General features: G+C 42.1%; 1 protein-coding gene across 3 annotated transcripts in view; it reads left to right on the top strand.

Moving 5' to 3' along the window:
* The first annotated feature begins 294 nt into the window (after nt 1-294).
* NRG1 (neuregulin 1) overlaps nt 295-23853 on the top strand; it is a 521720-nt gene continuing 498161 nt past the window's right edge. The window contains exon 1 of one of the 3 annotated variants that reach the window (XM_079959485.1): nt 295-560. In XM_079959485.1, the coding sequence (XP_079815611.1) occupies nt 404-560 (157 nt within the window). In that variant the 5' untranslated portion in view covers nt 295-403. The remainder of the gene's footprint in view (nt 561-23853) is intronic. The other 2 variants (XM_079959483.1, XM_079959487.1) reach the window with 2 other exon arrangements.

Here is a 23853-nt window from a genome sequence, read left to right as displayed (position 1 = left end):
GATCGAGGGCAAGGTGCTAGCTCACAGCGTGGTGGAGCCAGGAGGAGGCGGCGGCGGCGGCGGCGACGTAGGAGGAGGGGAAGAAGCGACGTCGCTGTTGCTGCTGCTGCCGCCGTCGCCGCCGCTCCTCACCCTGCCGGAGCAGCAGCAGCAGCCGACCGCCGCCTCTGCTTCCAGCACCACCTTCTCAGGGACCGTCCCCTCGCCAGCTCCCCGCGCGCTGGTGCCCAGCCCCAGCCCGCCGCCTCCGCCCGTCTCCTGGGTGACTCGGGTGCGCGTGCACCAGGTGTGGCCGGCCAAAAGCGGCGGGCTGCGCAAGGACGGGCTGCTGTGGGTGCTGCTGGCCGAGCGCGGCTCCGCCTGCGGGAGCAGCCTCAAGGAAGAGAGCCGCTACATCTTCTTCATGGAGCCCGTCGCCGCCTCCAGCCTCAACGCCACTGGGGCGCCTTCGCTGCTGCTGCCGTCGCCTTCGCCGCTCTTCCGGGCGTCTTCCCCGCCCCTGGAGACGGGCAGGAGTCTCAAGAAGGAGGTCAGCAGGGCGCTGTGTACCCGGGGATGTGGTAAGTCAGCTGGCTGGCCAGGGGGGCCCGAGGAGCGGTGCCTGGGCTGGGCTGGCCCGCATCCGCTTTGGGAGGGGGGGGGATGAAGGTGGGGAGAAGGATGAGGTCGGTTGCTTCTTCGTTCCTTCGCTGCTCGCCCTCTTTCTTGCCACCTCCGTCCCCGAGGTGTGGGACTTGTGGCCCGCTCTGGATCTTTCCTCTTTGGAGCGATTTGCAGGTGGATGTGGATCGCAGGTCGTTCAAGTTGGGTGCCAACCATGGGTGGGAAACTTTGCGAAAGCTCCCTCTCTTTCTCTCATACGCACAGCAACAAGCAGGCTACGAGTTTGGGGTTGTGGAGAGTGGGTATATTACTGCAACAGAATGGAGCCTTTCTCTCTCCTGCCGATTTATTTTTTTAGTTAGTTTGCTAAGAGAAGGCTGCATTTCAGGCCATCAAGAAAGAGGGAGGAAACTGGAAGGCTCCTTGGTGCGGGGCAGGATGTCTTTACTTCACCTGAATAAAGGCCTTGGCTGTTTGTTTGTCTGTGTTTGCTTTCTTAGAAGGAGGAAGGTGCTTGATGGGGTGATGCTTTCCAACCCTTGTTTACGTTGGTATGTTGTTGGATGTGTAACTTTAGATGAAGCTGTAGGCTTTTGAAGCAGAACGAAGGAAGAATTTGGTTGCATGTTGTATCTGGAAAGGTTGCTCTTTGGTCGTGGCGAATACTTCCTTGCCTAGATCTCCTTTGGCATATGGGATTGGATATGTATTGTAAATAAATCCAGCAGGGCCCAGCCGTTTTTCAACTGCTCACGTTGTGTCCCCCCTTAAAGTCTTCTGATGCCTCCAAAATCATTTCCCTCAACAAAAGAAGCAATTGCTCTCTCTCTCAGCTTCTGGGATTTCAGTGGCTGCCAAATGTTAACAGTCCTCTAGATGTAATTCTGCACTCCCATTTCTAGATGTGTTAGTACTCATGAGAGCCACTGGATTTAACTGGATTGTTTGCAAATGCAGTGCCCTGTCTTGTTTTATAGCACCTGAAATTCAGTCTGTCAGCTCTTGTTAACGTGAGGGTTTCAAGATGATTTTGTTTTGTGGCTGGGAGAACGTAAATGGTTGTTGGAGGCAGAGCTGCTGAGGAACAACGCTGACCAACCAAATCCATGAATCTTGGTGATCCTTTTCATTTTGTGTACTTTCACCTCAACTCAGTTGGTTTCTGTTTTCCTGTTTGTTTGTTTAATTCGCAATTGTTACCATAATCACTTCGGCATTTTCTAGCTACCCTGTGCCAAATTACTTCAGAATGGCTGCAGAAGGGAGCTGTCCACATTAAACGGTGCTGATGTTGAGTGAATGACGTCGGGATTCCCCAGGACTGGCGGGTAGATGTCACTGTAAAACAAGGGAAATACTCTGCGGGGACCTGACATATTGGCTGATATAAAAGCTGAACATTTTTCTACATCAGGTTGTTTTTTCTTATGGTGCAGTGAGGAAAGAACGTGTCTTTATCAATCCTTTGTAGTAAGGTTTCTGGTGTGATTAAACAAGATACAACAATGAACTGGGCTGCTGCAAACAAAACTGGACACTAGCATAATATCAATTAAGTGTGGGGGAAGAATTGTGGGAGTGTTAGAATCCTGTTTATTCTTGTCTGTTCCAAAACATTGTCATACATCTCACAGGTGTGTTAACATTAATAAAGCTTCTAGTTTTTCTGTGACTTTCATTCATAACAGTTTTGAGGCTCCTGTGATCTGCAAGCTTACTTGAAATATATATTCCATTACATGTAGGATACAATGTTGTTGTTGAACTACACACACACACACACACACACACACACACAAGTGTGTGTTTAAAAATCTGAATACTTCAGTAGTTGAGGCGTTCTATGGAAAATGAGGAAATATGCAAAGGCGAGTTAACGTATAAGAGTTAACCAGAGTGGAATGTTTTTGTTCCCCTTTTCCTGCTGTGGACCTGAAGTATGCAAATGAACATATACAGCATGACTGAGTTTCTTCTCAGCTTGAAATGTGAAAACATAAAGATGGCAATTTCTCTCTTTTTTTTTTGCAGGACTTGAATTTTAAAATGTAGGTTGTGGTGTAGGTTAATTGTGTGTATCTGCTGTTGATTAAGTAATAAAATGTGAATAACACCCTTTGGTGAGGTGGGGGGGGGGCTCTCAGCAGCTTTTTGCCTTAACCATATTGAGTTTAGCCATTCCCAGAAAAATTAATGAGAGAATGGCTGATGTCTCATTGCTGTCTCAGTTCCCATCTTTCTGTCCATAGATTGATGCTTGTTTATGTATTTAAAATATTTACCAGCTATCTAAGGCAGTTACTGAGTCAGGATTACTGCCTCCTTTCATCTTAAGATAGGATTCCACCCCTTTTGCTTAGTCTGTAATAAACTGAATTTACCCTGCTGCTGTGACTTCTCAGCATCTGACAGCCTTTGACTTCCATAAAAGTCAAACCTGGTGAGCTCCAAATGCTCTAGACACTGCAGTGAGGCCCTAAACGTGTTTTTTTTTTTTTTCCAAGTCAAGGACTAGGGTAAACCATCTGTTATAACAGTATTTAGTGAATAATGGTGGAGAAGTGTTAAATGGAATATCAGATGGCATTAAAATCTCTGGCTTCAAACTCAGCAGTTCAGTTCTAATACCATGCTGAATCATGACTAATGGAAGTTTAACTACAGTTTAGTGTGATGCCTGAACAGATAAACCATGGATTGCTATTGATCAGCAGTTCGGTATCAGAAACAATGTTTAAAATAGGCTTGTAAATTATTGCTTGTACTAATTATGATGTGTGAATTAACAGAAGATAGAAACAGCCATCGTGCTGCCTGTGGAGGCCACTGCATCTAGTGATTGGTGTGCTGAGCATACGTAAAATTAAAGCTGATGAATAACTGTAACCATGTTTTGCTTGCACATTGGGAACTGTAACCATGGTTTGCTTGCATATTGGGAAGCTGTAACCATTGTTTGAGTTTTAATCTATATTTAGCTGTGAGGTCTGTCAGAATAGATTCACTATATGATTAGTGGTTGATATGGTTTGTCAGGGTGTATTAATTACAGAGAACATTCATTACCATATACTCAAAAGGCCAACTTCTAAATCTAGATAACTAGGTCTCATGCTTGTGAGATTTTATTTATAGATGGATATGTTTTATTTCTTCTATCAATCAAGTTCTTAATTTTATGTTGTTGTTTACTTAATTCTGAAAGGAATGAATCCTTTCTCTTTATAAGTGTATTTTTTAATAGCAACCTTCTCTCCCCCCCCCCCAATACATTAAATATAGAGGATTCTTCCCCCCCCCCTTCCCAGTTCAGGATTGTAGGAGAAAACTGGTTTTTGACTTCAAGTAAAATCTCACAGAAGAAGGGGTATTATCTCAACCATCACCAAAGTTACTTGCATTTCAGGAGTAATACATAACTCAAAGATAAAGACTGTAAACCTTAATGATGTGATTGCTCCTTACTCAAAATAAGATGTTCTATTGACATCATGGGTTATAGATTATACAGAGATCAAAGCAGTCAGATATAGCTCTTTTTTCATGCTGCGGTAAAACTTACACAAGCTGCCTAATGAAGGAGAAGCTGTTTATCTGCCTGTTTTGTAATGTGCAAATGATTAGCTGTTTGCACCCTTACTCTCTCATTAGTTGCATAAAGTCCATACTATATAAATTATATGGTTCCAATATCAGAGATGCTGCCAGCTACCATACATTCTCCATGCAGTGCATATTTTACTCCGATTCTTCTCTAACACTGGCAGCAGCTGGTCAAGCTAGAGGAAAATGCCAGCCATTTCTGGTGGGCAATCAGTTATGGGGGGGGATGTCAATTCCTTCCTTTACTGGTTGGTAATCATTAGGATTTGGCATTGAAAGCAGGTAGTGGGCACTGCAGCCATGTGCAAGTGTTAGATTGTTGATTGGCCCCCTTCCCGCACTGATAGCAACTTTGGGGGTGGCTTGCCCATCAATATCAGTGTAGTTACCCTGTGCCCTTTGTCTCCATTGCCCTTTGAAGTGCCCTTTGTCTCCATTGCCACCTTCCAACAGTTACTGGTAAATGTGGGCATTCTCCTCCCAATCTTGATCACTTGATAGCTGCATCTAGCAGTTCGTTAGGGCTTTATTGGCCAATGCTGACTACCACCCTAAAAGAAAACCAATACTGTACGGAAGTGCTAGAATTCTGGACTGTACTACATTAGACTATACATGTCTCTCTGTGCGTGTGATATTTCCTGAAAGTTCAGATATATAGGGTGAGTCCTTTAAAAGAGGCCCTGTGGATACAGAGTACACATGTTCTACGGGGCCTTTTTAAAAGACTCACCCTGTAAAAAGCTCACTCTGTGTAATAAACCAGGGATCAGACAATACCAAACCCTTTTCTCTGATATATTAGCATAGATGGGGAGGCGGTTTGGTCTGTGGAGAAGCATTCAGAAGCATGTCTTCCTCACCTGCAATCTGAAGTGTTATGGCTGAGAAGTAGAACCATTTCAGTCTGCATAATTTGTGGATCAGCTGTTACTGCACACCACTATACACAGATGTTTTACATATCCCTTGATTATCTGTTTCATACAGTGTAGCTTCCTAGTCCCTGTGGATGGCTCCCGTTCCTTTGTCCTACATACATTCCAGTGCCTTCTACTTGGGTCCTTTTTAAGAAAAAACGGGCAGGGGAATGCCATGCAGTTGATTACAGGGGACCATCTGGCCCAGGGTTTGTTTGATTGGACTCTAAATGAGCCAAGAAACATCTGTGTACTTCTCTCTTGAATTGTGCAAAGCAGCCTTAAGTCCAGCCAAAATTAAAGTTGGCATCTTCTTTCTGTACTACGTGTTTTGATTTGGCCTGCAGGAGAAGATTAATTAATAGCATGCATGAAATCGCTTTGTGTTCATATATATCAGGTATTTGGAGAACTGATTCCCTTTGTGCCTATTGATCTGCTGTTTTTGAGGCATCCAGTCATTTGCATTTTCTATTTCTTTCTTGTAGTTTGTTGCCTTGTTTCATTTACCTACTGTGAGGGATTTCTAAAAGCAAAACATTGCGCTTGTCAGTGTATGTTGACTATGTGCCTCCATTTACATAAAATATTGCTGCAAAGGATTTTCTGTCCAGAGCTAAAGAGATTTCTTATAAAGCTGTATTAAGTGGTAAGCTTTAAGAATAGCAATAACTTTACTGCCTGTTTTACATATAAGAGTGCAGAAGCAGACTTAGCCAATAGCCAAGATAGCTTGCATGTGCATCAGTATTATGTTTAAATGTGTGCATTGAGTCTGCTAAAAGCCATATAAAGGAGGGCTTTCATTACTTACTTAACTTCTTACATTCTTTCAGATTCAGTATCTATCAAGACAGTTATTTGGGTGCCCCCCCCCCAATCCTGTCTCATCTAACAGAGTAAAACTTGAAATATAGTCACCTGGGGAAACCTTAAGTACAATCAATTTTAAATGTATTTGAAAAGCTGTCTGAAAAATAGTTCACTTCCTTATTTACCCACTCTGGGGAGTATATTTTCATCTCTATATACTAGGTTAGACTCGGTACTAATGGAAGTGACATCCATACCTTCCTATACACAGAAGCTATGCAGTTCTCAGGAGGTTTGAGGTTAACAAACTTGTTTTCTTTTTTACAAAACAAAACAAGTCTCAAAAGAGCATATTGTAAATATCATTGTCCCTAAATCAGTGCAAGCTTAGGCATGTCTACACTGAAGCAAGTCCCAAGGAATTCAGTGGGCTTCTTTCCTAGGTAAATATGTATAAAAAGGTAAAGGACCCCTGACAGTTAAGTCCAGTTGCGAACGACTCTGGGGTTGCAGCACTCATCTCGCTTTACTAGCTGAGGAAGCCAACGTTTGTCCGCAGACAGTTTTTCCAGGTCATGTGGCCAGCATAACTAAGCCGCTTCTGGCAAAACCAGAGCAGCGCACAGAAATGTGGTTTACCTTCCTACCGGAGTGGTACCTATTTATCTACTTGCACTTTGATGTGGTTTCGGACTGCTAGGTTGGCAGGAGCTGGGACTGAGCAACGGGAGCTCACCCCGTCACGGGGATTCGAACTGTTGACCTCCTGATCGGCTGGAACAAGCTCCATGCAAATGCAATAGTTATCCACGAGAGGTTTTTTTAAAGGAACTCTTTAAGGATCTTTAACATTTCAGAAGTTATCTCCCATCACACTCATTTGGAAAGCACCCCATGCCCCATCCCACCACCACCCCCATAAATAAATAAATGTGCCAGTAACAGATTTTGAGCCTGGAGTTACAGAAGATAGATAAGGAAATTGAGAGAAGCATCCTTGCCTGAGGTGTGCATATTCATTTGAAAAAATTCAATCACTGTCTCCAAGCCAGCAAGTTTGGCTAGGTTGGCAGGAGCAGGGACTGAGCAATGGGAACTCACCCCGTCGCGGGGATCCTCCACATGCAGCTGCTGGGTGACCTTGGGCTAGTGACACTTCTTTGAAATCTCTCAGCCTCACTCACCTCACAGAGTGTTTGTTGTGGGGGAGGAAGGGAAAGGAAAATGTTAGCTGCTTTGAGACTCCTTCGGGTAGTGATAAAGCAGAATACCAAATCCAAACTCTTCTTCTTCTTTAATAAATGAATAAAATAAAATAAAAACCCTCAGGTCTAGAGTCCGAATGCATCCCTCTAGGCCTCTCTGTCTAAACCTTAGGACTTTCACCAGGTCACATGCCTTACCAGCCCTGCACGGCACCCTTCTTTACCTCTACAGTAATTGTGCCATTTAATTGTGATAACATGCTTGGGTGAAGAAGGATGGAGAGGTGCTGGTGGGTGGGTCAACAGCTGTAGAAGTCTCTGACTTGTGTGACTGAAATGTAGCCTATTGTACGAAGCCGCACCCATTTTTTGCCTCAGGCCCCACTTACCACTGGAATATGATGCCCCAAACATTCCCTGTGAGCAAATGTGTGTAGGTCTAAGGCTGAAAAAGTTCCCTACCCCAGCTGTAACAAAATGAAAAAGACAATATTAACAGATCAGTTTTCTTTCTAAGAATGGCTGGTAGCTGCAGCTCATTCAATTCTAAATAATCTTCAATTACCTTCATTACCTCAAAATGGGTGCCTATATTGCCACTTTTGTACATTCATTTAAATGTAATCGATCATCAGTTTCGTCAGTTAAATGGTAGAGGAGTAGTCAACTAAAAGTTATGTAATTCAGCTGACAATCTGGGTTGCTTTAGTTAAATATTGCTTCCATATTAAACATAAACAAACGGGTACATCATATGGTGGCTATGTATGCTCCAAAGTGGGAGCAGCGAGAAGCCTACCCAGGAAAGAGGGATACATTTTATTTCATCTAGGACATCACCATACCAACAAGAGGAAAGAGACTCAGCAGGGTCCAAGTTGGTCCCACATTTTAGAGTCAAGATGCTTGTGTGTGTGTGTGTGTGTGTGTGTGTGTGTGTGTTACTGGTTCCAACAAAGTGCAAATGTAAAATACATATAAGAAAATATAGAAAAAATAAGAAAAGGGGAGAGTATCTAAGGAAACTTACTGCCACTGAGTACATTATGGGAATACGTACATAACTCATATCACCCACATTAAAATAGGATACTATTTTTAAATTGTTTTTTATGTTCGCAGTATCCTATGGAGAAATCACAAAAAGAGAACATATGGACCAGATCTCCAAATCATCTCTCTTAAGCTTGGTACCAGCTCAGGTTATTGGTGAGGGAGACTGAATATTTGAATGCCCCAATATATGTATTCCCTGTGAATAGAAAATGAGCATGACAGGGGGAAATTTCTAGGCTAGCTAGCATCTTGATATTCAATATTTAAATGTGCTGGGATCCTACAGAGTCTCCAGTCCAGGAGCAGATACTTGCTGCTGTGTTCTGCCTCTTTTTTTCATTTCTGCACTGTGTGGGTCTCATAATGCTGCTTGAGTACATCTGATCCCTGAAATAAGCACCATATGGATGTACCCTAGGTAACAGAAATGTCAGATTGCAGTGCACACTGCTTGTCAGTACGTTGTACAGACACTTTTTAAAGAATGTAAATCCTACTGCTGATTAAGTGAGTGGATTACATGACTGTAGTACAGGCTACTTGTGTCTCTACCTCTGAAATAAGCTCACTGATTTCAGTAGACCTAGTTTTCTGAATAAAACCAGCTGAATGTTGTTTCATATGTGCAGTGGTTGCAGAGATACGTCAGTGGAGTTTTTGTGGTCTTAAGGAACAATTCTAATAGGGTTCTTCAGCCAGAAAACGTTTTGCAAGTTACTTTGTCCAGTTACAAATCAAACAATGCTAATCAGTTAAGCTGCCATCTGCTACATTCATATTATCACTAGTAATTATAAATATGAAAACAGATTTCTTTTTCTTTACTGGGAAGAAAGGAATAAGGATTAAAGAGAGAGACTTTAGAATAGTGTGGAAACTCAAAGCCATTGTTTGCACAATTGTTTAATTTAGTTTTGATTGAAAATATACCTTTAAGGCTTTCTGATAATGGGTGCAATTATCTATCTTGAGATTCCAAGTGTTTATTCTATGTCTATTGCCACATATAAGTCATATTTTATTGTGTAATGTTCCGGAACTGCAGTACTATATTTCTCCTTGTGCCAAGATTATCTTTAGAAAAGCAATGAGAATCTAAATTACAATGTGCCATGATTATTTTATCTGCAACAAAAAATGTGAGTCATAGACAACATGAGTGACTATCTTAAAACACCTAAAATGAATTGTACTACAGAATGTGTAGAACAAACGCTTCTTAACGAGGAACAATATATTAAGATTCACTTCTTTCTGGAACTTATATGTTTAATTTATCTATTGGAGCAAGTTGCATCAATATTTAAAGTTCACCCTTGACTATGCAGTTGTATTTATTTTATTTAGTAAATTTAGAGAGCCGCTGTGTTTTATCCTGATAAATGGTGAGATTATTGTTCTGATAATTGACAAAATGTTTGAAACAGAATGTTTTGTCATCAAGCGTGAAACACCCACTCAGGTTATTGCAAAGATTCCAAAGCTTATTTAAAGAAACATGCAACAGTCACCTGTATAGGAAAAAAGCAGACATGTCTTACAATGATTAAAATCCTCCCCAATGACCTTTGAGAAAACTAAACAATAGATGTTCTATCTCAACTGTCACAGGCATTATGCCTTTGAATACGAGTTGCTAGGAATACAAGTTGGGCAAAGTACTGTTGTGCTTGAGTCCTGCTTGTGTGTTCCTACAGGTATCTCGTTGGTCCCTGTGAATACAGGATGTTGGATTAGATAGAGCATTGGCCTGATATAGCAGGTTCTTCTAATGTTCATTTCCTATCACAGTGAACTGAAAGAAAAACATGGTAGGAATGGACACGTTCAGTTAGTGTTACAAAGGAGAACTGTCCCCGCTTTACGTTTTTCAGTATAAAATGCATAATACAAAAATAAAAGCAAAGATAGAACTGGAAAAATCTGGGGGGAAAACATGTCATTGCACCAAACTGAAATATTTATCTTCTCCTGCAGCCATATTTTCCAAGCTGTATATCTGCCCATATTATTTAAAACATAATAAATGAATATCACTTAGCTGAAAATATAAGCCTCTGGTAGTTATTATTCTTTAGCTTTAAATAACTTGTTATTTTTTGCATTATTGCTATATCCCATAGTTTAATCAACCAACTCCATAACTCTTGGTATATTTCATAATCAGCGGTACAAATATTTTCTGACACAATCACTCATTGAATCAAATCATGATCTTCACAACTGATATTATCAAGGATGTAGCTCACTAGTAACAGGCCTCAAGCATCTGGTAACAAGTACATATAAATTATGCCTATTACACGTGAAATTTCTGTTCAAACTTTTCTCATTTGGGGGCAGCCCCATCACATGTGCAACCATGTACCCGTGGCACCACAACCCTTTGAACATATGCTGGTTCCTAAAACACTTTCTAAAAATCATCCACTGAGTAAGATGCTACCTAGATACTGCCATAGACTGGCCTCTTTTAAACATTAGTAGTAGGGGAAATATGTAGTTACAAAAATAATCTTTAACAATATTTAAAATAGCACTCTCCCTCAGAAATTATGGTGGCAATGAGAAAAGGAAGCCTGTACTCCTCCTCGCCTCAATTTCTATGTTCTAGCATAATTTTAATTGCAGATTCTTAAGTAATTCTCTACTAAAGTGGGGGTTCATGTCTTTGTGCAGTTACTGATACTTAGGTTGTTGTTGTAAATCAATTAGGCTTTTCAAAATTACCATATAACTTAAATCATTTAATTCCTATGATGTATTTAAATGCTGGCCATACACATGCCGACTGCTGTAAATGTGCCTAATTAGGCGTTTTCATACACTGGTAGTTCTATATACATTTAAACTTTTTTATTACGTTGAGACAAATATTGATTTTTCTTATAACCCAGTTAATAGCAGTCAGGATGCTCTCTAGTGGTGTTGTTTTTGTTTTTAATGGCTATCTGTGTAAGCAACTGCACCTCTCCTTGCGTTGAAGGAGAGCCTCAGAACTGAAGAATAGAGACACAGCAAATGTCTTTAATAGCTACCTCCACACACTCCATCCTCTGATGATGCTATGTTGTTAACATGATTGCTAACCATCTTTTTCCTTGTCCCCTCTTCCTGGTTTATTATTTAGCAGTGTGCTAAACTGCCTCATTAGAAGCTGCTGTTAGAACAGTTAATGCTACTGTATTCAAAGCTTAGAGACTCGTAAGAGAAAATGTACAGGATCTAGATAACTGCCAACTGGATAAGGGAAAGCGTTAGAACTAATTTAAGATCTTGACCTTGAGAAAGCAACCAGCATAAATGAGTATTCAGTGAGAGCTGTGTATTGTTTAAAACTGACTTCATGCAATGAAGTAGTTAAGATATCTTTTATAACTTTCATAACCACCACAAGCTGGTTTTAAATAAGAATATACGTTTCCAGTTGTAAGAAACCATGACTGAATCAACTGGTTTGTTTGTTTATTGCTGTAGGTCACTTTGGATGCAATATGTCTAGAAAAGTGACATGTAACATACCGTCCAAGTGTCTCTATTTTCCAGGGACAGCCCCGGATTTACAGAAGCTGTCATGGTTTCTGATTTGATCCCAGAATGTCCCTCTTTTCCTTAGGACATCCCTATTTCCATCAGATAAATGTTGGAGGTTTTGGAGTTATGCAATCCCCGAGGCAAGGAGATAAGTAACTATACAACCTTTGGAAGACATCTGAAGACATCTGAACTCCTCTGTATAGGGGAGTTTTTAAATGTTTAATGTTTTATTATGTTTTTATATTTGTTGGAAGCCATCTAGAGTGGTTGGGGTAACCCAATCAGATGGGCGGGGTATAAATAATAAAAGTATTAAAAGTATTAATGTTGTTGTTGTTAAACAGGGCACTTCTTTCATTGGAGAAATGTTGGATGGTATGATATTATAAACACTCTGCAATAAAAATAATAGTAAAACACATGTGAAAGGCTTTGTTAAAGTTATCATGTTATGGAGTTGTTTCCTGAGTTGCTTACATGTTTCACAGTGAATGGGAATTGAGCTAAGTCAGGGTTGGGAACCTAAGTGGCCCTCCAAATGTTCGTGATCTGCAGTTCCCATCACTCCTGACCATAGGTCATTCCGGCTAGGGCTGATGGGAGTCGGAGAACAGCAACATCAGGAAGGTCACAAGCTTCTCCATTCCTGACCTAGGGTCTGAAATTGAATGGTAGAATTGTGTTGTGGGTGTACATACCAACTTTCCTTGTCTTCATGCAATGAAGTAGTTAAGATTTCTTTTATAACTTTCATAACCACCACAAGCTGGTTTTAAATAAGAATATATGTTTCCAATTGTAAGAAACCACCACTGAATCAACTGGTTTGTTTGTTTTTTCATATTGTATGTCATTTTAAATTTGGCTTTAATTAATTTTATTTGTTTATATTTTACTGAAATATGTCATGGGTTTGGGCTAGAAATACCAGTAAAGGAAATTCTGGCAGCAGCATTGGTGTGCAAATGGTTGCATAAGAGCTCGTAGAATACTTTTCACAACATGGACTTGGCACCAAGCCTACATCTTGAGATGCGGTGTGGTTTCCTGTTCTTGCAGACATTGTGCAAGAAATCAGTCGGCGCTTGTGCTAACAGGTGCATATTGCTGGATTTCAGGTCTCTTTTCTCATGCAAGGATATTGCGCTAAGTTAGGGAGAGTTCTTCCACTTATAAAGGGGGCATTCCGCTTGCCAAGGGAACCTCTGCATAGATGTGGAGACTGAAATGAATGCTGGGAGCCTGAGAGCTGTGCTGACTCGGGGCCTGCACCATGTGTACCCCTTGTACCCCCTTCCTTGCTGTGAGCCCTGACACACAGCACACTAACAACAACAATAACAACATTATTTATACCCCACCCATCTGGCTGAGTTTCCCCAGCCACTCTAGGCGGCTCCCAACAGAATATTAAAAACATGATAAAACACCAGACATTAAAAACTTCCCTAAACAGGGCTGCCTTCAGATGTCTTCTAAAAGTTGTGTAGTTATTTATTTCCTTGACATCTGATGGGAGGGCGTCAGTGTAACCTCACTTCTCATAATGAGGGAACCGCCAGAAGGCCCTCGGCACTGGACCTCAGTGTCTGGGCTGCACACTGCTGAAAAGTTTTTCATAAAAGATTCATATCAAGTTATTAGTACATTCCTCTTTTGCTGCACTGCCAGGATACAAGCTAGGCTCTAGCACCAAAACACTGCTTGCTCACATTAACAGTAGTGCACCAAACCAATGAGCTTGTTACAGTAAGTGCCATACTTTTAACCATTGCTTTTCTTCAAGAAAAAAAGTGCCATTACTACATTCCCTTGAGTACCCCCAGAAAGAAAGCACTGACTACACAAATTCTAAGTTGTCTTTTCAAACTGTATAAAGGTGGGGGTTTTTTGGTTTTGGTTTTTTGTTGTTGTTGTTAGCCAGCCATGTGCATAACAGCAAGTATGAAGTGGTCTTCATTTTTTTTATGATCAGGCTTGCTGATTATCACCTGGTTCCTCTTGAGGGTAAATCCTGTTAATTGAGTTGCAGTTTGTTCCCCCCCCCCCCCATGGAAAGAGCTGGTTTCAGACTCATGTTACAGGAAGTGTTTTTAGGAGTAATGAAATAAAACTTTAACTCTACCTAATCAGGAACCAGTATGTTTTGATCAAGGTGTGTGAGAGAACTGGGTAACAGCTGGTTTTTGTTTTTTGTTTTTTAAAAAGGGATCATCCTTTGCCTCTTTATTCCTAAATTCTACATATAACCTAATGCAGGCATCCCCAACCTGCAACCCTCCAGATGTTTTGGCCTACAACTCCCATGATCCCTAGCTAACAGGACCAGCGGTCAGGGATGATGGGAACTGTAGTCCAAAACATTTGATGGGCCACAGGTTGGGGATGGCAGACCTAATGCCTGCTGTATATAGCAGAAACTAGTAAGATCTGTCACCCCCACTTTGAAAGAGTTTAAATGCAGATCACAAGGCTACAACATACAACTTTTTTTTTTTTTTTGTACTTTTATGAGGAAAGAGTCCCACATCCCCCTAATCCCCCCGTTAGAGAGTTCTGGAGAACCTGAAAGGTCGATCATTATTTTGCGACATTTTCAACTATGAAATTTGGAGTTTATGTAGTGCACTGCGCTTCTTCTTGTTCCTGAATTGTTCATTTTACTTCCATCAATGTTTTCCATCTTATTTCAGCAACTATGAGGATCACAGAAGTTCTTTAAAAGGATTGAAAAGTGGCGTTCTCAATATTTCTTTCCTTTCAAAAGCCTGCAGGCTACACAAACGCGTCTTGGGTGCCACATACTGTGTGCAGGCATATGTTGCCCACCTCCAAGATAAAGCAGCACACAAAAAGGATTATATTAGCTAAGCTGGACGTTAATTTGCAAAGCCCACTAGAAACAGAGTAGTTCAATGCCAATTCTTCCTTCCTGTAGGAAGGAAGGTTGTGATTTTAAGCTCTCTGTGGGAGCACTGCCCTGTTTTTTTAGAACTCTTTCTTCTTTGGCAATCACTCGTAGCTGAGTAAGATTGTCTTCCATAAACATGGTTTTAACAATGAGTCCGTAAGTGACTGTGGAGGCCAGTTCTGGACCCACACGTCCTTCCACAGTGGGGACATTGGTTCCTGGGCAGGAGTTGATCACGGTGTGGATTTGCCAGGCATGCCTTCCTCTTAGCACATTTATGCCTTGAGTTCTGAGTTTGAGTGTCTTCAAACAGTCAGTTCAATGTCAATTTGATCAAATTACCTACTCCTTTAGGAAGGAAGGTTGTGATTTTAAGCTCTTCCTGGGAACACTGCCCCGCTTTTTTAGAACTATGGAAGGCTCAGTTAACACTCTTGGTGTCTCCCTTTATTCTTCAGCTGTAAAAATCCCATTTGGGAACTTAAAATATCAGACATCCCCAATAGATTTTTAAATTTAATTTTGCTATTTTCACTTAGGTGTTCCTTTCCCCTTTTTATTTTACTATTCAATAAATATGTAGTTATACAATCAACATCTAATGTAAATATTTCAAAAGGCATATAGATATTAATATGCAAATATTTACTGCTGCAAATATTAGCTGCAAGTTTCGGGCGAGGGGAGGCCCTCCCCTCGCCCGCTCTCCTCTCTCTGGGGCAAGGGGGGGGGGGCTTGACTGCACAACTCCCGTGTCCCCATCACTTTGCGTGTGAGAAATGTCCTGCCTTGGGGATGTGTGTGTGTGTGTTTTGCACAAGTGTCGCTCTCTCCTCCAGATTCCCCTCCATTGGTCTGAGCGTAGAGTCCACATCTGCAGAGAATGAGCTATAGCTTATGTGTTCAGGAACACACACACACACACCGTTGTGATGGGAGGCCGGCTGTGCGTGTGTGTCCCCTCCCCTTGCTGCTCTTACAGCCCTCCCTTTGGGTTGTCGCCTGTGAGAGTTGCGAGGGGCTCCCATGTTTCAAAATTAAAAATAATAAAAAAGAAAGCTGCAAGTTTCTTCTCTTCGTTCGTTTAATACTTACAGTTGGGTTAGTAAACAAGATAATGGGCAAAATACCAGTTCTTGAAGGGACATGGGTGGCGCTGCGGGTTAAACCGCAGAGCCTAGGGCTTGCCGATCAGCAGGTCGGTGGTTTGAATCCACGCGACGGGGTGAGCTCCCATTGCTCGGTCCCTGCTCCTGCCAACCTAGCAGTTCGAAAGCACGTCAAAGTGCAAGTGGATAAATAGGTACCGCTTTGGCAGGAAGGTAAACGGTGTTTCTGTGCACTGCTCTGGTTCGCCAGAAGCGGCTTAGTCATGCTGGCCACATGACCCTCCGTGCCCCAGAACTGTGAGAGGAAAGACTCCATCAGGCAAGGCCTCTTTCCACCTGCCCTGCCCTGCCCCACCCTCTGACCCTAGGAGTCGGAGCTGGTCCTGGAGGAAGAGCTGTGAGGGGAGAGACTCCATCAGGCAAGGCCTCTTTCCACCTGCCCTGCCCCACCCTCTGACCCTAGGAGTCGGAGCTGGTCCTGGAGGAAGAGCTGTGAGGGGAGAGACTCCATCAGGCAAGGCCTCCTTCCACCTGCCTTGCTCCAACCTCTAGTCTCTGCTTCTCAATTTGTATTGTATTGTTTTATGTACTGTGGCTTGCTGTTGTTTTATTGATTATAGTTTAGATATTATTTATTGTAACTGTTGAGTGGATTTCTGTTTAACTTTTATATGTTGATGTTATTATTTTATACTATTCTAATGATTGTTGAATGTTACTTTTTTGATGTAGGCTGCCTATTTTAAAGTTATGTTTTATTATCACATTTTTGTATTGCATTAGATTGTTATAAGATGTACATTTTTTGTTTCTTCAGCTTGTAAACTGCCTTGAGTATTGTAAGATAGAAAGACGGTATACAAATTTAAAATGATGATGATGAAGATGATGATGATGCCCAACCTGGGCTATATTTAGATACGCTCCGCCACTAACCTAGGCTCTTAAAAATATGGTTAACACATTAACTCTCATACAAGGCAGAGATGCTTTTGGACAGTAAGAACCATAACGTGGGGAAGGGTATTTACCCTGTTTTAGATGAGTTGGCACTAACTCTGAAGGGTTGAGTGAGGTGCCGAGCATGGGAATTCTCTTGAGCCCAGCTTTGCTCTTGGATATCCAGATGAGAAGTGCCAGCCTAGGAGAGGTGCTTTTACACAATTTTGGTAGGTGTAAGATGGAGGGCACAATGAGAAGGGGACGACAGAGGACAAGATGGTTGGACAGTGTTCTCGAAGCTACAAACATGAGTCTGACCAAACTGCGGGAGGCAGTGGAAGACAGGAGTGCCTGGCGTGCTCTGGTCCATGGGGTCACGAAGAGTCGGACACGACTAAACGACTAAACAACAACAAACCAGCTCTGGATTTCTGGCCACTGTCACACGTTCTCAGGTTATAGCTAGACTACACTGTGGCCACCTGCTGTACCTGGGGCTACCTTTGAAGAGCACTTAGAAAATGCAACTGGTGCATAACGCTTCTGCCAGGGTAGCCCTAGGACGCAATTATTTGCAGCTTATTACTACAATACTTTCCCAGCTACAGTGGTACCTCTGGTTACGACCGGGATCCGTTCTGGAGCCCCGTTCGCAACCTGAAAGGAACGCAAACAATGTCTGTGCACGTGCGGGTCGCGATACGCTGCTTCTGTGCATGTGTGTGACATCATTTTGCACGTCTGCGCATGCACGAGCAGCGAAACCCAGAAGTAACCCTTTCCGGTACTTCCGGGTCGCTGCAGGACACAACCTTAAAGTGCGCAACCTGAAGCAAACGTAACATGAGGTATGACTGTATAATGATTCCCAGTTTATTTCTGAACCCAGTTCAGAGCACTTTGATATTCAAAGCCCTAAATCAGGATTTCCAAGCCACCCTCTCCTTGACCTCACTGGTTGTGGTGGCAGAAAACTCTGCTGCTATCTAGGAAGAATTTCTGACAATGGACAGCCCTCTCCATGGGCAAAACATCAATATGCCCACTAGGAAACTCTCCAAAGGGCCATGTGAATGAATCCACTGGGGCTTTTATGAAGAAAATGTTGTAAACATTATATTTGAAAAATATTCAGAAGATGGTATAGTAATACATATAAGCTCTTCTTTGGAAAGACAGTAAATAGAATAGCTTTCAAAATTGGTGAAAGTCATCGCTTACTTGCCACGATCACTTTCCTCCAGTGAGGCAGGGAAATCTTTTGTCTGAGCTGCTCTTTTATAATAGCTCCAATAAAAGACACATGCAACAAAGACAGGTCAGAAAGGGAGTATTTTTGCAGTGGCACAGAATAGCTTTGACAAAGTTAGTGAATCAGTTGAGCTGACAGACGAGGCTCTCTCAAACTGATTGATATTTTCCAAAAGAATGATTAAATACGAAGAGTGGTGCCTTGTCACAAAGAAAAGAGCTTACCCACTAAAGATTAGGTATTTGATATTACACTGATAGATGCACACTTTAAAAAGGGCTTACCCTGGTTGTCATATTTAAGGGCACCTAAATCTTATCAAAAGAGCCAGCCTGTTTTTGTTGTTTTTTGCTCAGGCATACTAGATCCAAAAAGGTTTTTTAAAAAACAAAACAAAAACAAAGACCTCTAGGCAAACCTGGTATGTATGTATGTATGTATGTATTTAAAAATGTAAAAGCAATCCAAGGGATTTTGATACATGTGACACCAAGTAGTGCTGATTATCTGAGGGACATAAATGGATTTTGATGTCCAAATTTATTTTCTGTATAAAAGTATTGAAGATGCTTTGGTAGCCAAACCATGAGAATGAGATTTTAATTATTTACCGTATTTTTCTGTGTATAACATACCGTCTTGTATAAGACGGCCCTCTTTTTGGGGGGACTCAAAATTAAGAAAATGGGGGGAGACGCCCAGAGTTGTTGAGCTATTTTTAGGGGAAATTGCCGAATGTCGCTCACCCGTCTGACCTACGCTGCCGCTTGCACACATCGCTAAAGCCACCTAGTGTCTCTCCCACCTCCAATCCCCCGCCCTACTGACGCAGCGACAGCCAATAAACACCAGCCCTTGACGCAGCCACCAATAACACGCCAAAACGCCGCTGACAATCTCAGGCTCGTGGCAGCAACCAAACCCACGTTCCCCCTATGCACTATCCATGTGTAAGATGACCCCCAATTTTTAACGTAATTTTAAAAGAAAAAATCCACGTCTTATAGATGGAAAAGTACAGTAGTTCTAATTTCCAGCCTATTCTAGTCTCAGAATTCAAAAGGTGGCAAAATATTTTTTTAAAAAATGTAAGTGATGCATATTATGGTAAATGTCAGAAACTTGGAGAAAGCTGACACACTGAGCAGTTTATAACATTTCTGTTGAGCCTGTTCAAAAACATACAACTTAGTAGTAAATTTCATATTTTACCACATGTCAGATATTAGGTGTAATGTACCCCATAAAGGTAAAGGTAAAGGTACCCCTGCCCATACGGGCCAGTCTTGACAGACTCTGGGGTTGTGCGCCCATCTCACTTAAGAGGCCAGGGGCCAGCGCTGTCCGGAGACACTTCCGGGTCACGTGGCCAGCGTGACATCGCTGCTCTGGCGAGCCAGAGCCGCACACGGAAACGCCGTTTACCTTCCCGCTGGTAAGCGGTCCCTATTTATCTACTTGCACCCGGAGGTGCTTTCGAACTGCTAGGTTGGCAGGCGCTGGGACCGAGCAGCGGGAGCGCACCCCGCCGCAGGGATTCAAACCGCTGACCTTTCGATCGGCAAGTCCTAGGCGCTGAGGCTTTAACCCACAGCGCCACCTGCGTCCCCATATGCACACCTTATTTGATGTGTACCCCATAGCACACCTTATTTGAGGGGGAGGAGAGAGGTGGGGAATAAGTTTGTCTATTTCCACTGAAGGGCACTGCCAATAATAATAAAGGGATGTCCTATTCCATAGTAGTAGTAGTAGTAATAATAATAATTTTATTATTTGCACCCTTCCCATTTGACTGGGTTGCCTCAGCCACTCTGGGCGGCTTTCAGCATATACAAAACCATCATAAAATATTAAACATTAAAAACTTGTCTATACAGGGCTGCCTTCAGGTGTCTTCTAAAAGTCAGATAGTTGTTTATTTCCTTGACATCTGATGGGAGGGCGTTCTACAGGGCAGGCGCCACTACCAAGAAGGCCCTCTGCCTGTTTCCCTGTAACCTCACATCTTGCAGTGAGGGAACCACCAGAAGACCCTCAGAGCTGGACCTCAGTGTCCTGGCTGAACGATGGGGCTGGAGATGCTCCCTCAGGTATACAACTCTGCATCACTGTGCTCCCATTTTGTAGAATTAGCTCCCAACGAACATCAAGCAAGCACTAATGATGTGTGGCTTTTGTAGACAGCAAAAGACCTCTCTGTTTACCCTGGAAGTTCCTGATATCAAGCTTTTTTTGTTTTGTTTCTTGTTTCTTTTTGTTCTGGCTGCTGTAGTTGTTGAAGTTTCACAACCATTTGGATGTTTTAACTGCAGTTATTTATTGATTTTAATGGTTTTTATGTGCACTGTGAACTGCTCTGAGATTTATAAATCTTTAAAAAGTGGTATATAAGGTTAGTTTTTTAAAAATAATAATAATAAAGTTTTTTTCGCTCTTTGTATAACCCCCACCAAACTACTCTGCACCATCAGAAGACAATGTCAACAAATACAAGATTTGCTTGACATTAGCAGAAGTTGAAACTGGGTGTTTGGTTTCTGGACTCTACGCTTCAGTCCTAATGAATCAGCTGTTTAGCTCTAGTCCTCTGTGACACCATAGCTTCATATTCAACAGCAGCCAGAGCAGCTGTAATGACAGTGCAGCCTGCAAGCCCAGAACCAAGCTTCTTGGAGAATTCTTACATAGCCTCACTGTGATGTCAGATCAGACACTGTCCTCAAGAGAGGTAGGGCAGGGCAGGGGAACTCTATAAGGATGGAGGTTCAACAGCACACACTGCCTGTAGTACCAGCTAGGGGTGGATCTACAGACAGGGAAAAGAATGCTATAAACAAGCCAGAAATTAAATCGTTATAACAAGGGGGGGGGGAACGCTATGGAAAATCATAGAATTTTTTTTTTTGCTCACCAGTACCATCAGGTGTTAGGGAAGCGGGTGGCGCTGTGGGTTAAACCACAGAGCCTAGGACTTGCCAATCAGAAGGTCGGCGGTTCAAATCCCCGCAACAGGGTAAGCTCCCGTTGCTTGGTCCCTGCTCCTGCCAACCTAGCAGTTCGAAAGCACATCAAAGTGCAAGGTACCGCTCCGGCGGGAAGGTAAACGGCGTTTCCGTGCGCTGCTCTGGTTCACCAGAAGTGGCTTAGTCATGCTGGCCACATGACCCGGAAGCTGTACGCCGGCTCCCTCGGCCAATAAAGCAAGATGAGCGCCGCAACCCCAGAGTTGGTCATGACTGGACCTAATGCTCAGGGGTCCCTTTACCTTTTACCATCAGGTGTTGCATGACCATTGAATGCATAACCGATTCCAAACACTGTTTTTCGACTAATGTAGCTGAGTTCAAGGTCTTTGCTGGGAGTCAGGTACCACAGAATCCCCTACTCTCCACTTCCGGCTGCATGTGTTTATAACAATACGTAAAGAAAACTTGGATCCTATTGCCTGGCTCTTCTTTGACGTCTATGGTGCAAGCCATATTTCTTCACACCCATGATTTTCCTGAGCTGCGAAAAAGCTCATGAGTCAAGGGCAGGCTATGGCAAGACTGGCAATTTCCTCCTTTTCTATCAGCTGCTAGTGCAAGAGAGCTGATCCAACAATGTGCAGTCTTATAAGTTGTCAATCTTTGTGACGTGATACCTTATAGTAGAAGCTTGTGCTTCGTTGTAGTGCTGTAATTTATCCTAGTCTGAGGTTCTTTTAAAGCATTTATTTATTTCAAAGATTTATATCCTGACCTTTAACAAGCGTCTCAGTCAGGGCAGCTAATAAACAAAAATACCTCCCAATTAAATACACACACAAAATATAAATAATAAATAAAACTCCAGTAAACAAAAAAAATGATATGTTCTTAATCCCACATCACTAGTATTCATGGAAAGTTGACATCTTAGTGCCATTTGTACGAAGAATGTATCCATTCCCTTATTATGTACAGATTTTCAGTACAATAGGGTTTTTAACTAAGAATATTCAAGAGAAAGGCTGGCTGGCTTTATATGGTTATATCAATATTTGGATTACTAATGCAGAATAACCCCTCCTGGTTGCTGGAGGGAAGATATTGATCTGAGAAATCCCTTTCAAGTGGCATAGCAGTCTATTTAACTTCCAGACATAGTGTGGAGGGATAGGAGAATATCTCCTTTTTCAGTCTTGGAGATGTGATCACCCTTATTCCCTCTTAATTAAAACTAGTAATGTGAGTGAGTTCACAACTGGGGGAGGGGATAATGTCTTGCTGAAGTCAGCTCCTGGTCCTAGTCAACCCTCTCTGCCATGTCTGAAGTTCTTGTTTTTATTTTTAAGGTTTTAATTTTTTACTTTTGAGAAGGGAGAGGCGATAAGAGAGTAAGTAGGTCAGGTATGGTAATGGCTTCATGGGAGTTGATCTGGAGGAAATATGACCCTCTGTGCTTATTTTTCCTCCAAATTTTCCCTCCAAGTTTCTTACTAGACAAGTCCAAGAAGGATATCCTTGACATCTCTGTGGAAATGTTTAGCTCTAATCCTATTCTGTACTGGAGGAGGATGTGCCTTTCAAGCATAATCTGACCGATTTACTGGTTTGGGCTGCCTTTTTTCTTGTTTGTTTATAACATCCTAGCACAACTTTTGATTTGAGAATGTTATTGCACCTCACCAGTCATTTATTCAGGTCTGTCAGGAACGTAGCAGCCTTGCAAAAAGAAGCCAGACCACCATACATAAGTTATGACCTCTGTTTGGCTTGTTGGTTGCAAATGGTGCAGATCTGGTGTATAGCAATAATTTGGTCCCAACCTAACAAGCTAGCAGACACCCTAATAGTAGCAGAATGGTCACCAAATGGTGGGAAAGCATACTGAAATGTGGGCTAGGGAATCTTTCCATCATGTATAAAGGTTGCTTTGGTGCTTTCGTACCTTGAAAATCTTATTTTGTTTCTCCTACATATGTCACTCAGTTATCCGTGCAGGGAACAGTTCTCTGTTCGACAGTGTTCTGAAATTTGCATGGGCCCAGATTGCTGCTTGCTTCTCTTTGTAAAATTTAAAATTTAAAATTAAGAACTTTTTCTCAAATATAAAGATGTGAGTAGCAGGCTTTGTTGATTTAATTGCAGATATTTTTATTCATATTTGCTGTGAGTATCGCCAGCTGACTTTGACCAGCCCAGGCCTTCTTTTAAAATGTGATAATATCATCTATACAGTAATGTCATAGGAGATATTATGGTGGGTACTGGTGCGGTGATTAGTGGTTGAACTTCACTGATGTCACAGTGAGGCTGCACAGCAGAAATGTAGGAACTAAAAGCACTACAACTTTCCAATCCTCTGCCAGCCAGCATAGGCTAGAAACTCCCTTTGACTGCAATTGCAATGATAGCTCATGGATTAAGTTGCCACAGGTCTCCTTATATCAAGACCTCTCAGATGATAGTTTAGAAGTGAGTGAGTCCAGAATCAGGGTTACTGAAGGAAAGAGGCAAAGCAGGCATTGCAATGAGAAATGGGAGTGTGCTTAAAGCATAGGTTTAAAAGGAGGTCTGAGGAGCAAAGGGCAAGGGATTATTAGTGGAATTATTATTATTAAAGGGTGAGTGTTTTGGGATGGTGAAATATTCAGCAAATGTTTTCTGTGAGTTGCAATTTTAAATGGAATATTTTTGCCTGTCATTCTCTTGTACAGTGACTAAACATCCAACATTGCTTCAGTCCGCTGGCAAATTATCCGCAATCCATTATTTTGCCACTTCCAAACCATTCTGATGATTGTGGGGTAGGGGGAGCGACACTTCAAGTGCATTAAGGGTTAACTACTCAGGAATAAATTATATTGTGTATATGCCCTATGATTCCTTGATAATTCATAATGTTCATTCATCAGTATGGGTGACAATTAAAAAAA

The sequence above is a fragment of the Podarcis cretensis genome, assembly GCF_951804945.1.
Source record: "Podarcis cretensis genome assembly, chromosome: 17".
Classification (NCBI taxonomy): domain Eukaryota; kingdom Metazoa; phylum Chordata; class Lepidosauria; order Squamata; family Lacertidae; genus Podarcis; species Podarcis cretensis.
The sequence above is the reverse complement of the archived record's forward strand: the minus strand, read 5'-3'. Positions and strand labels throughout refer to the sequence as shown.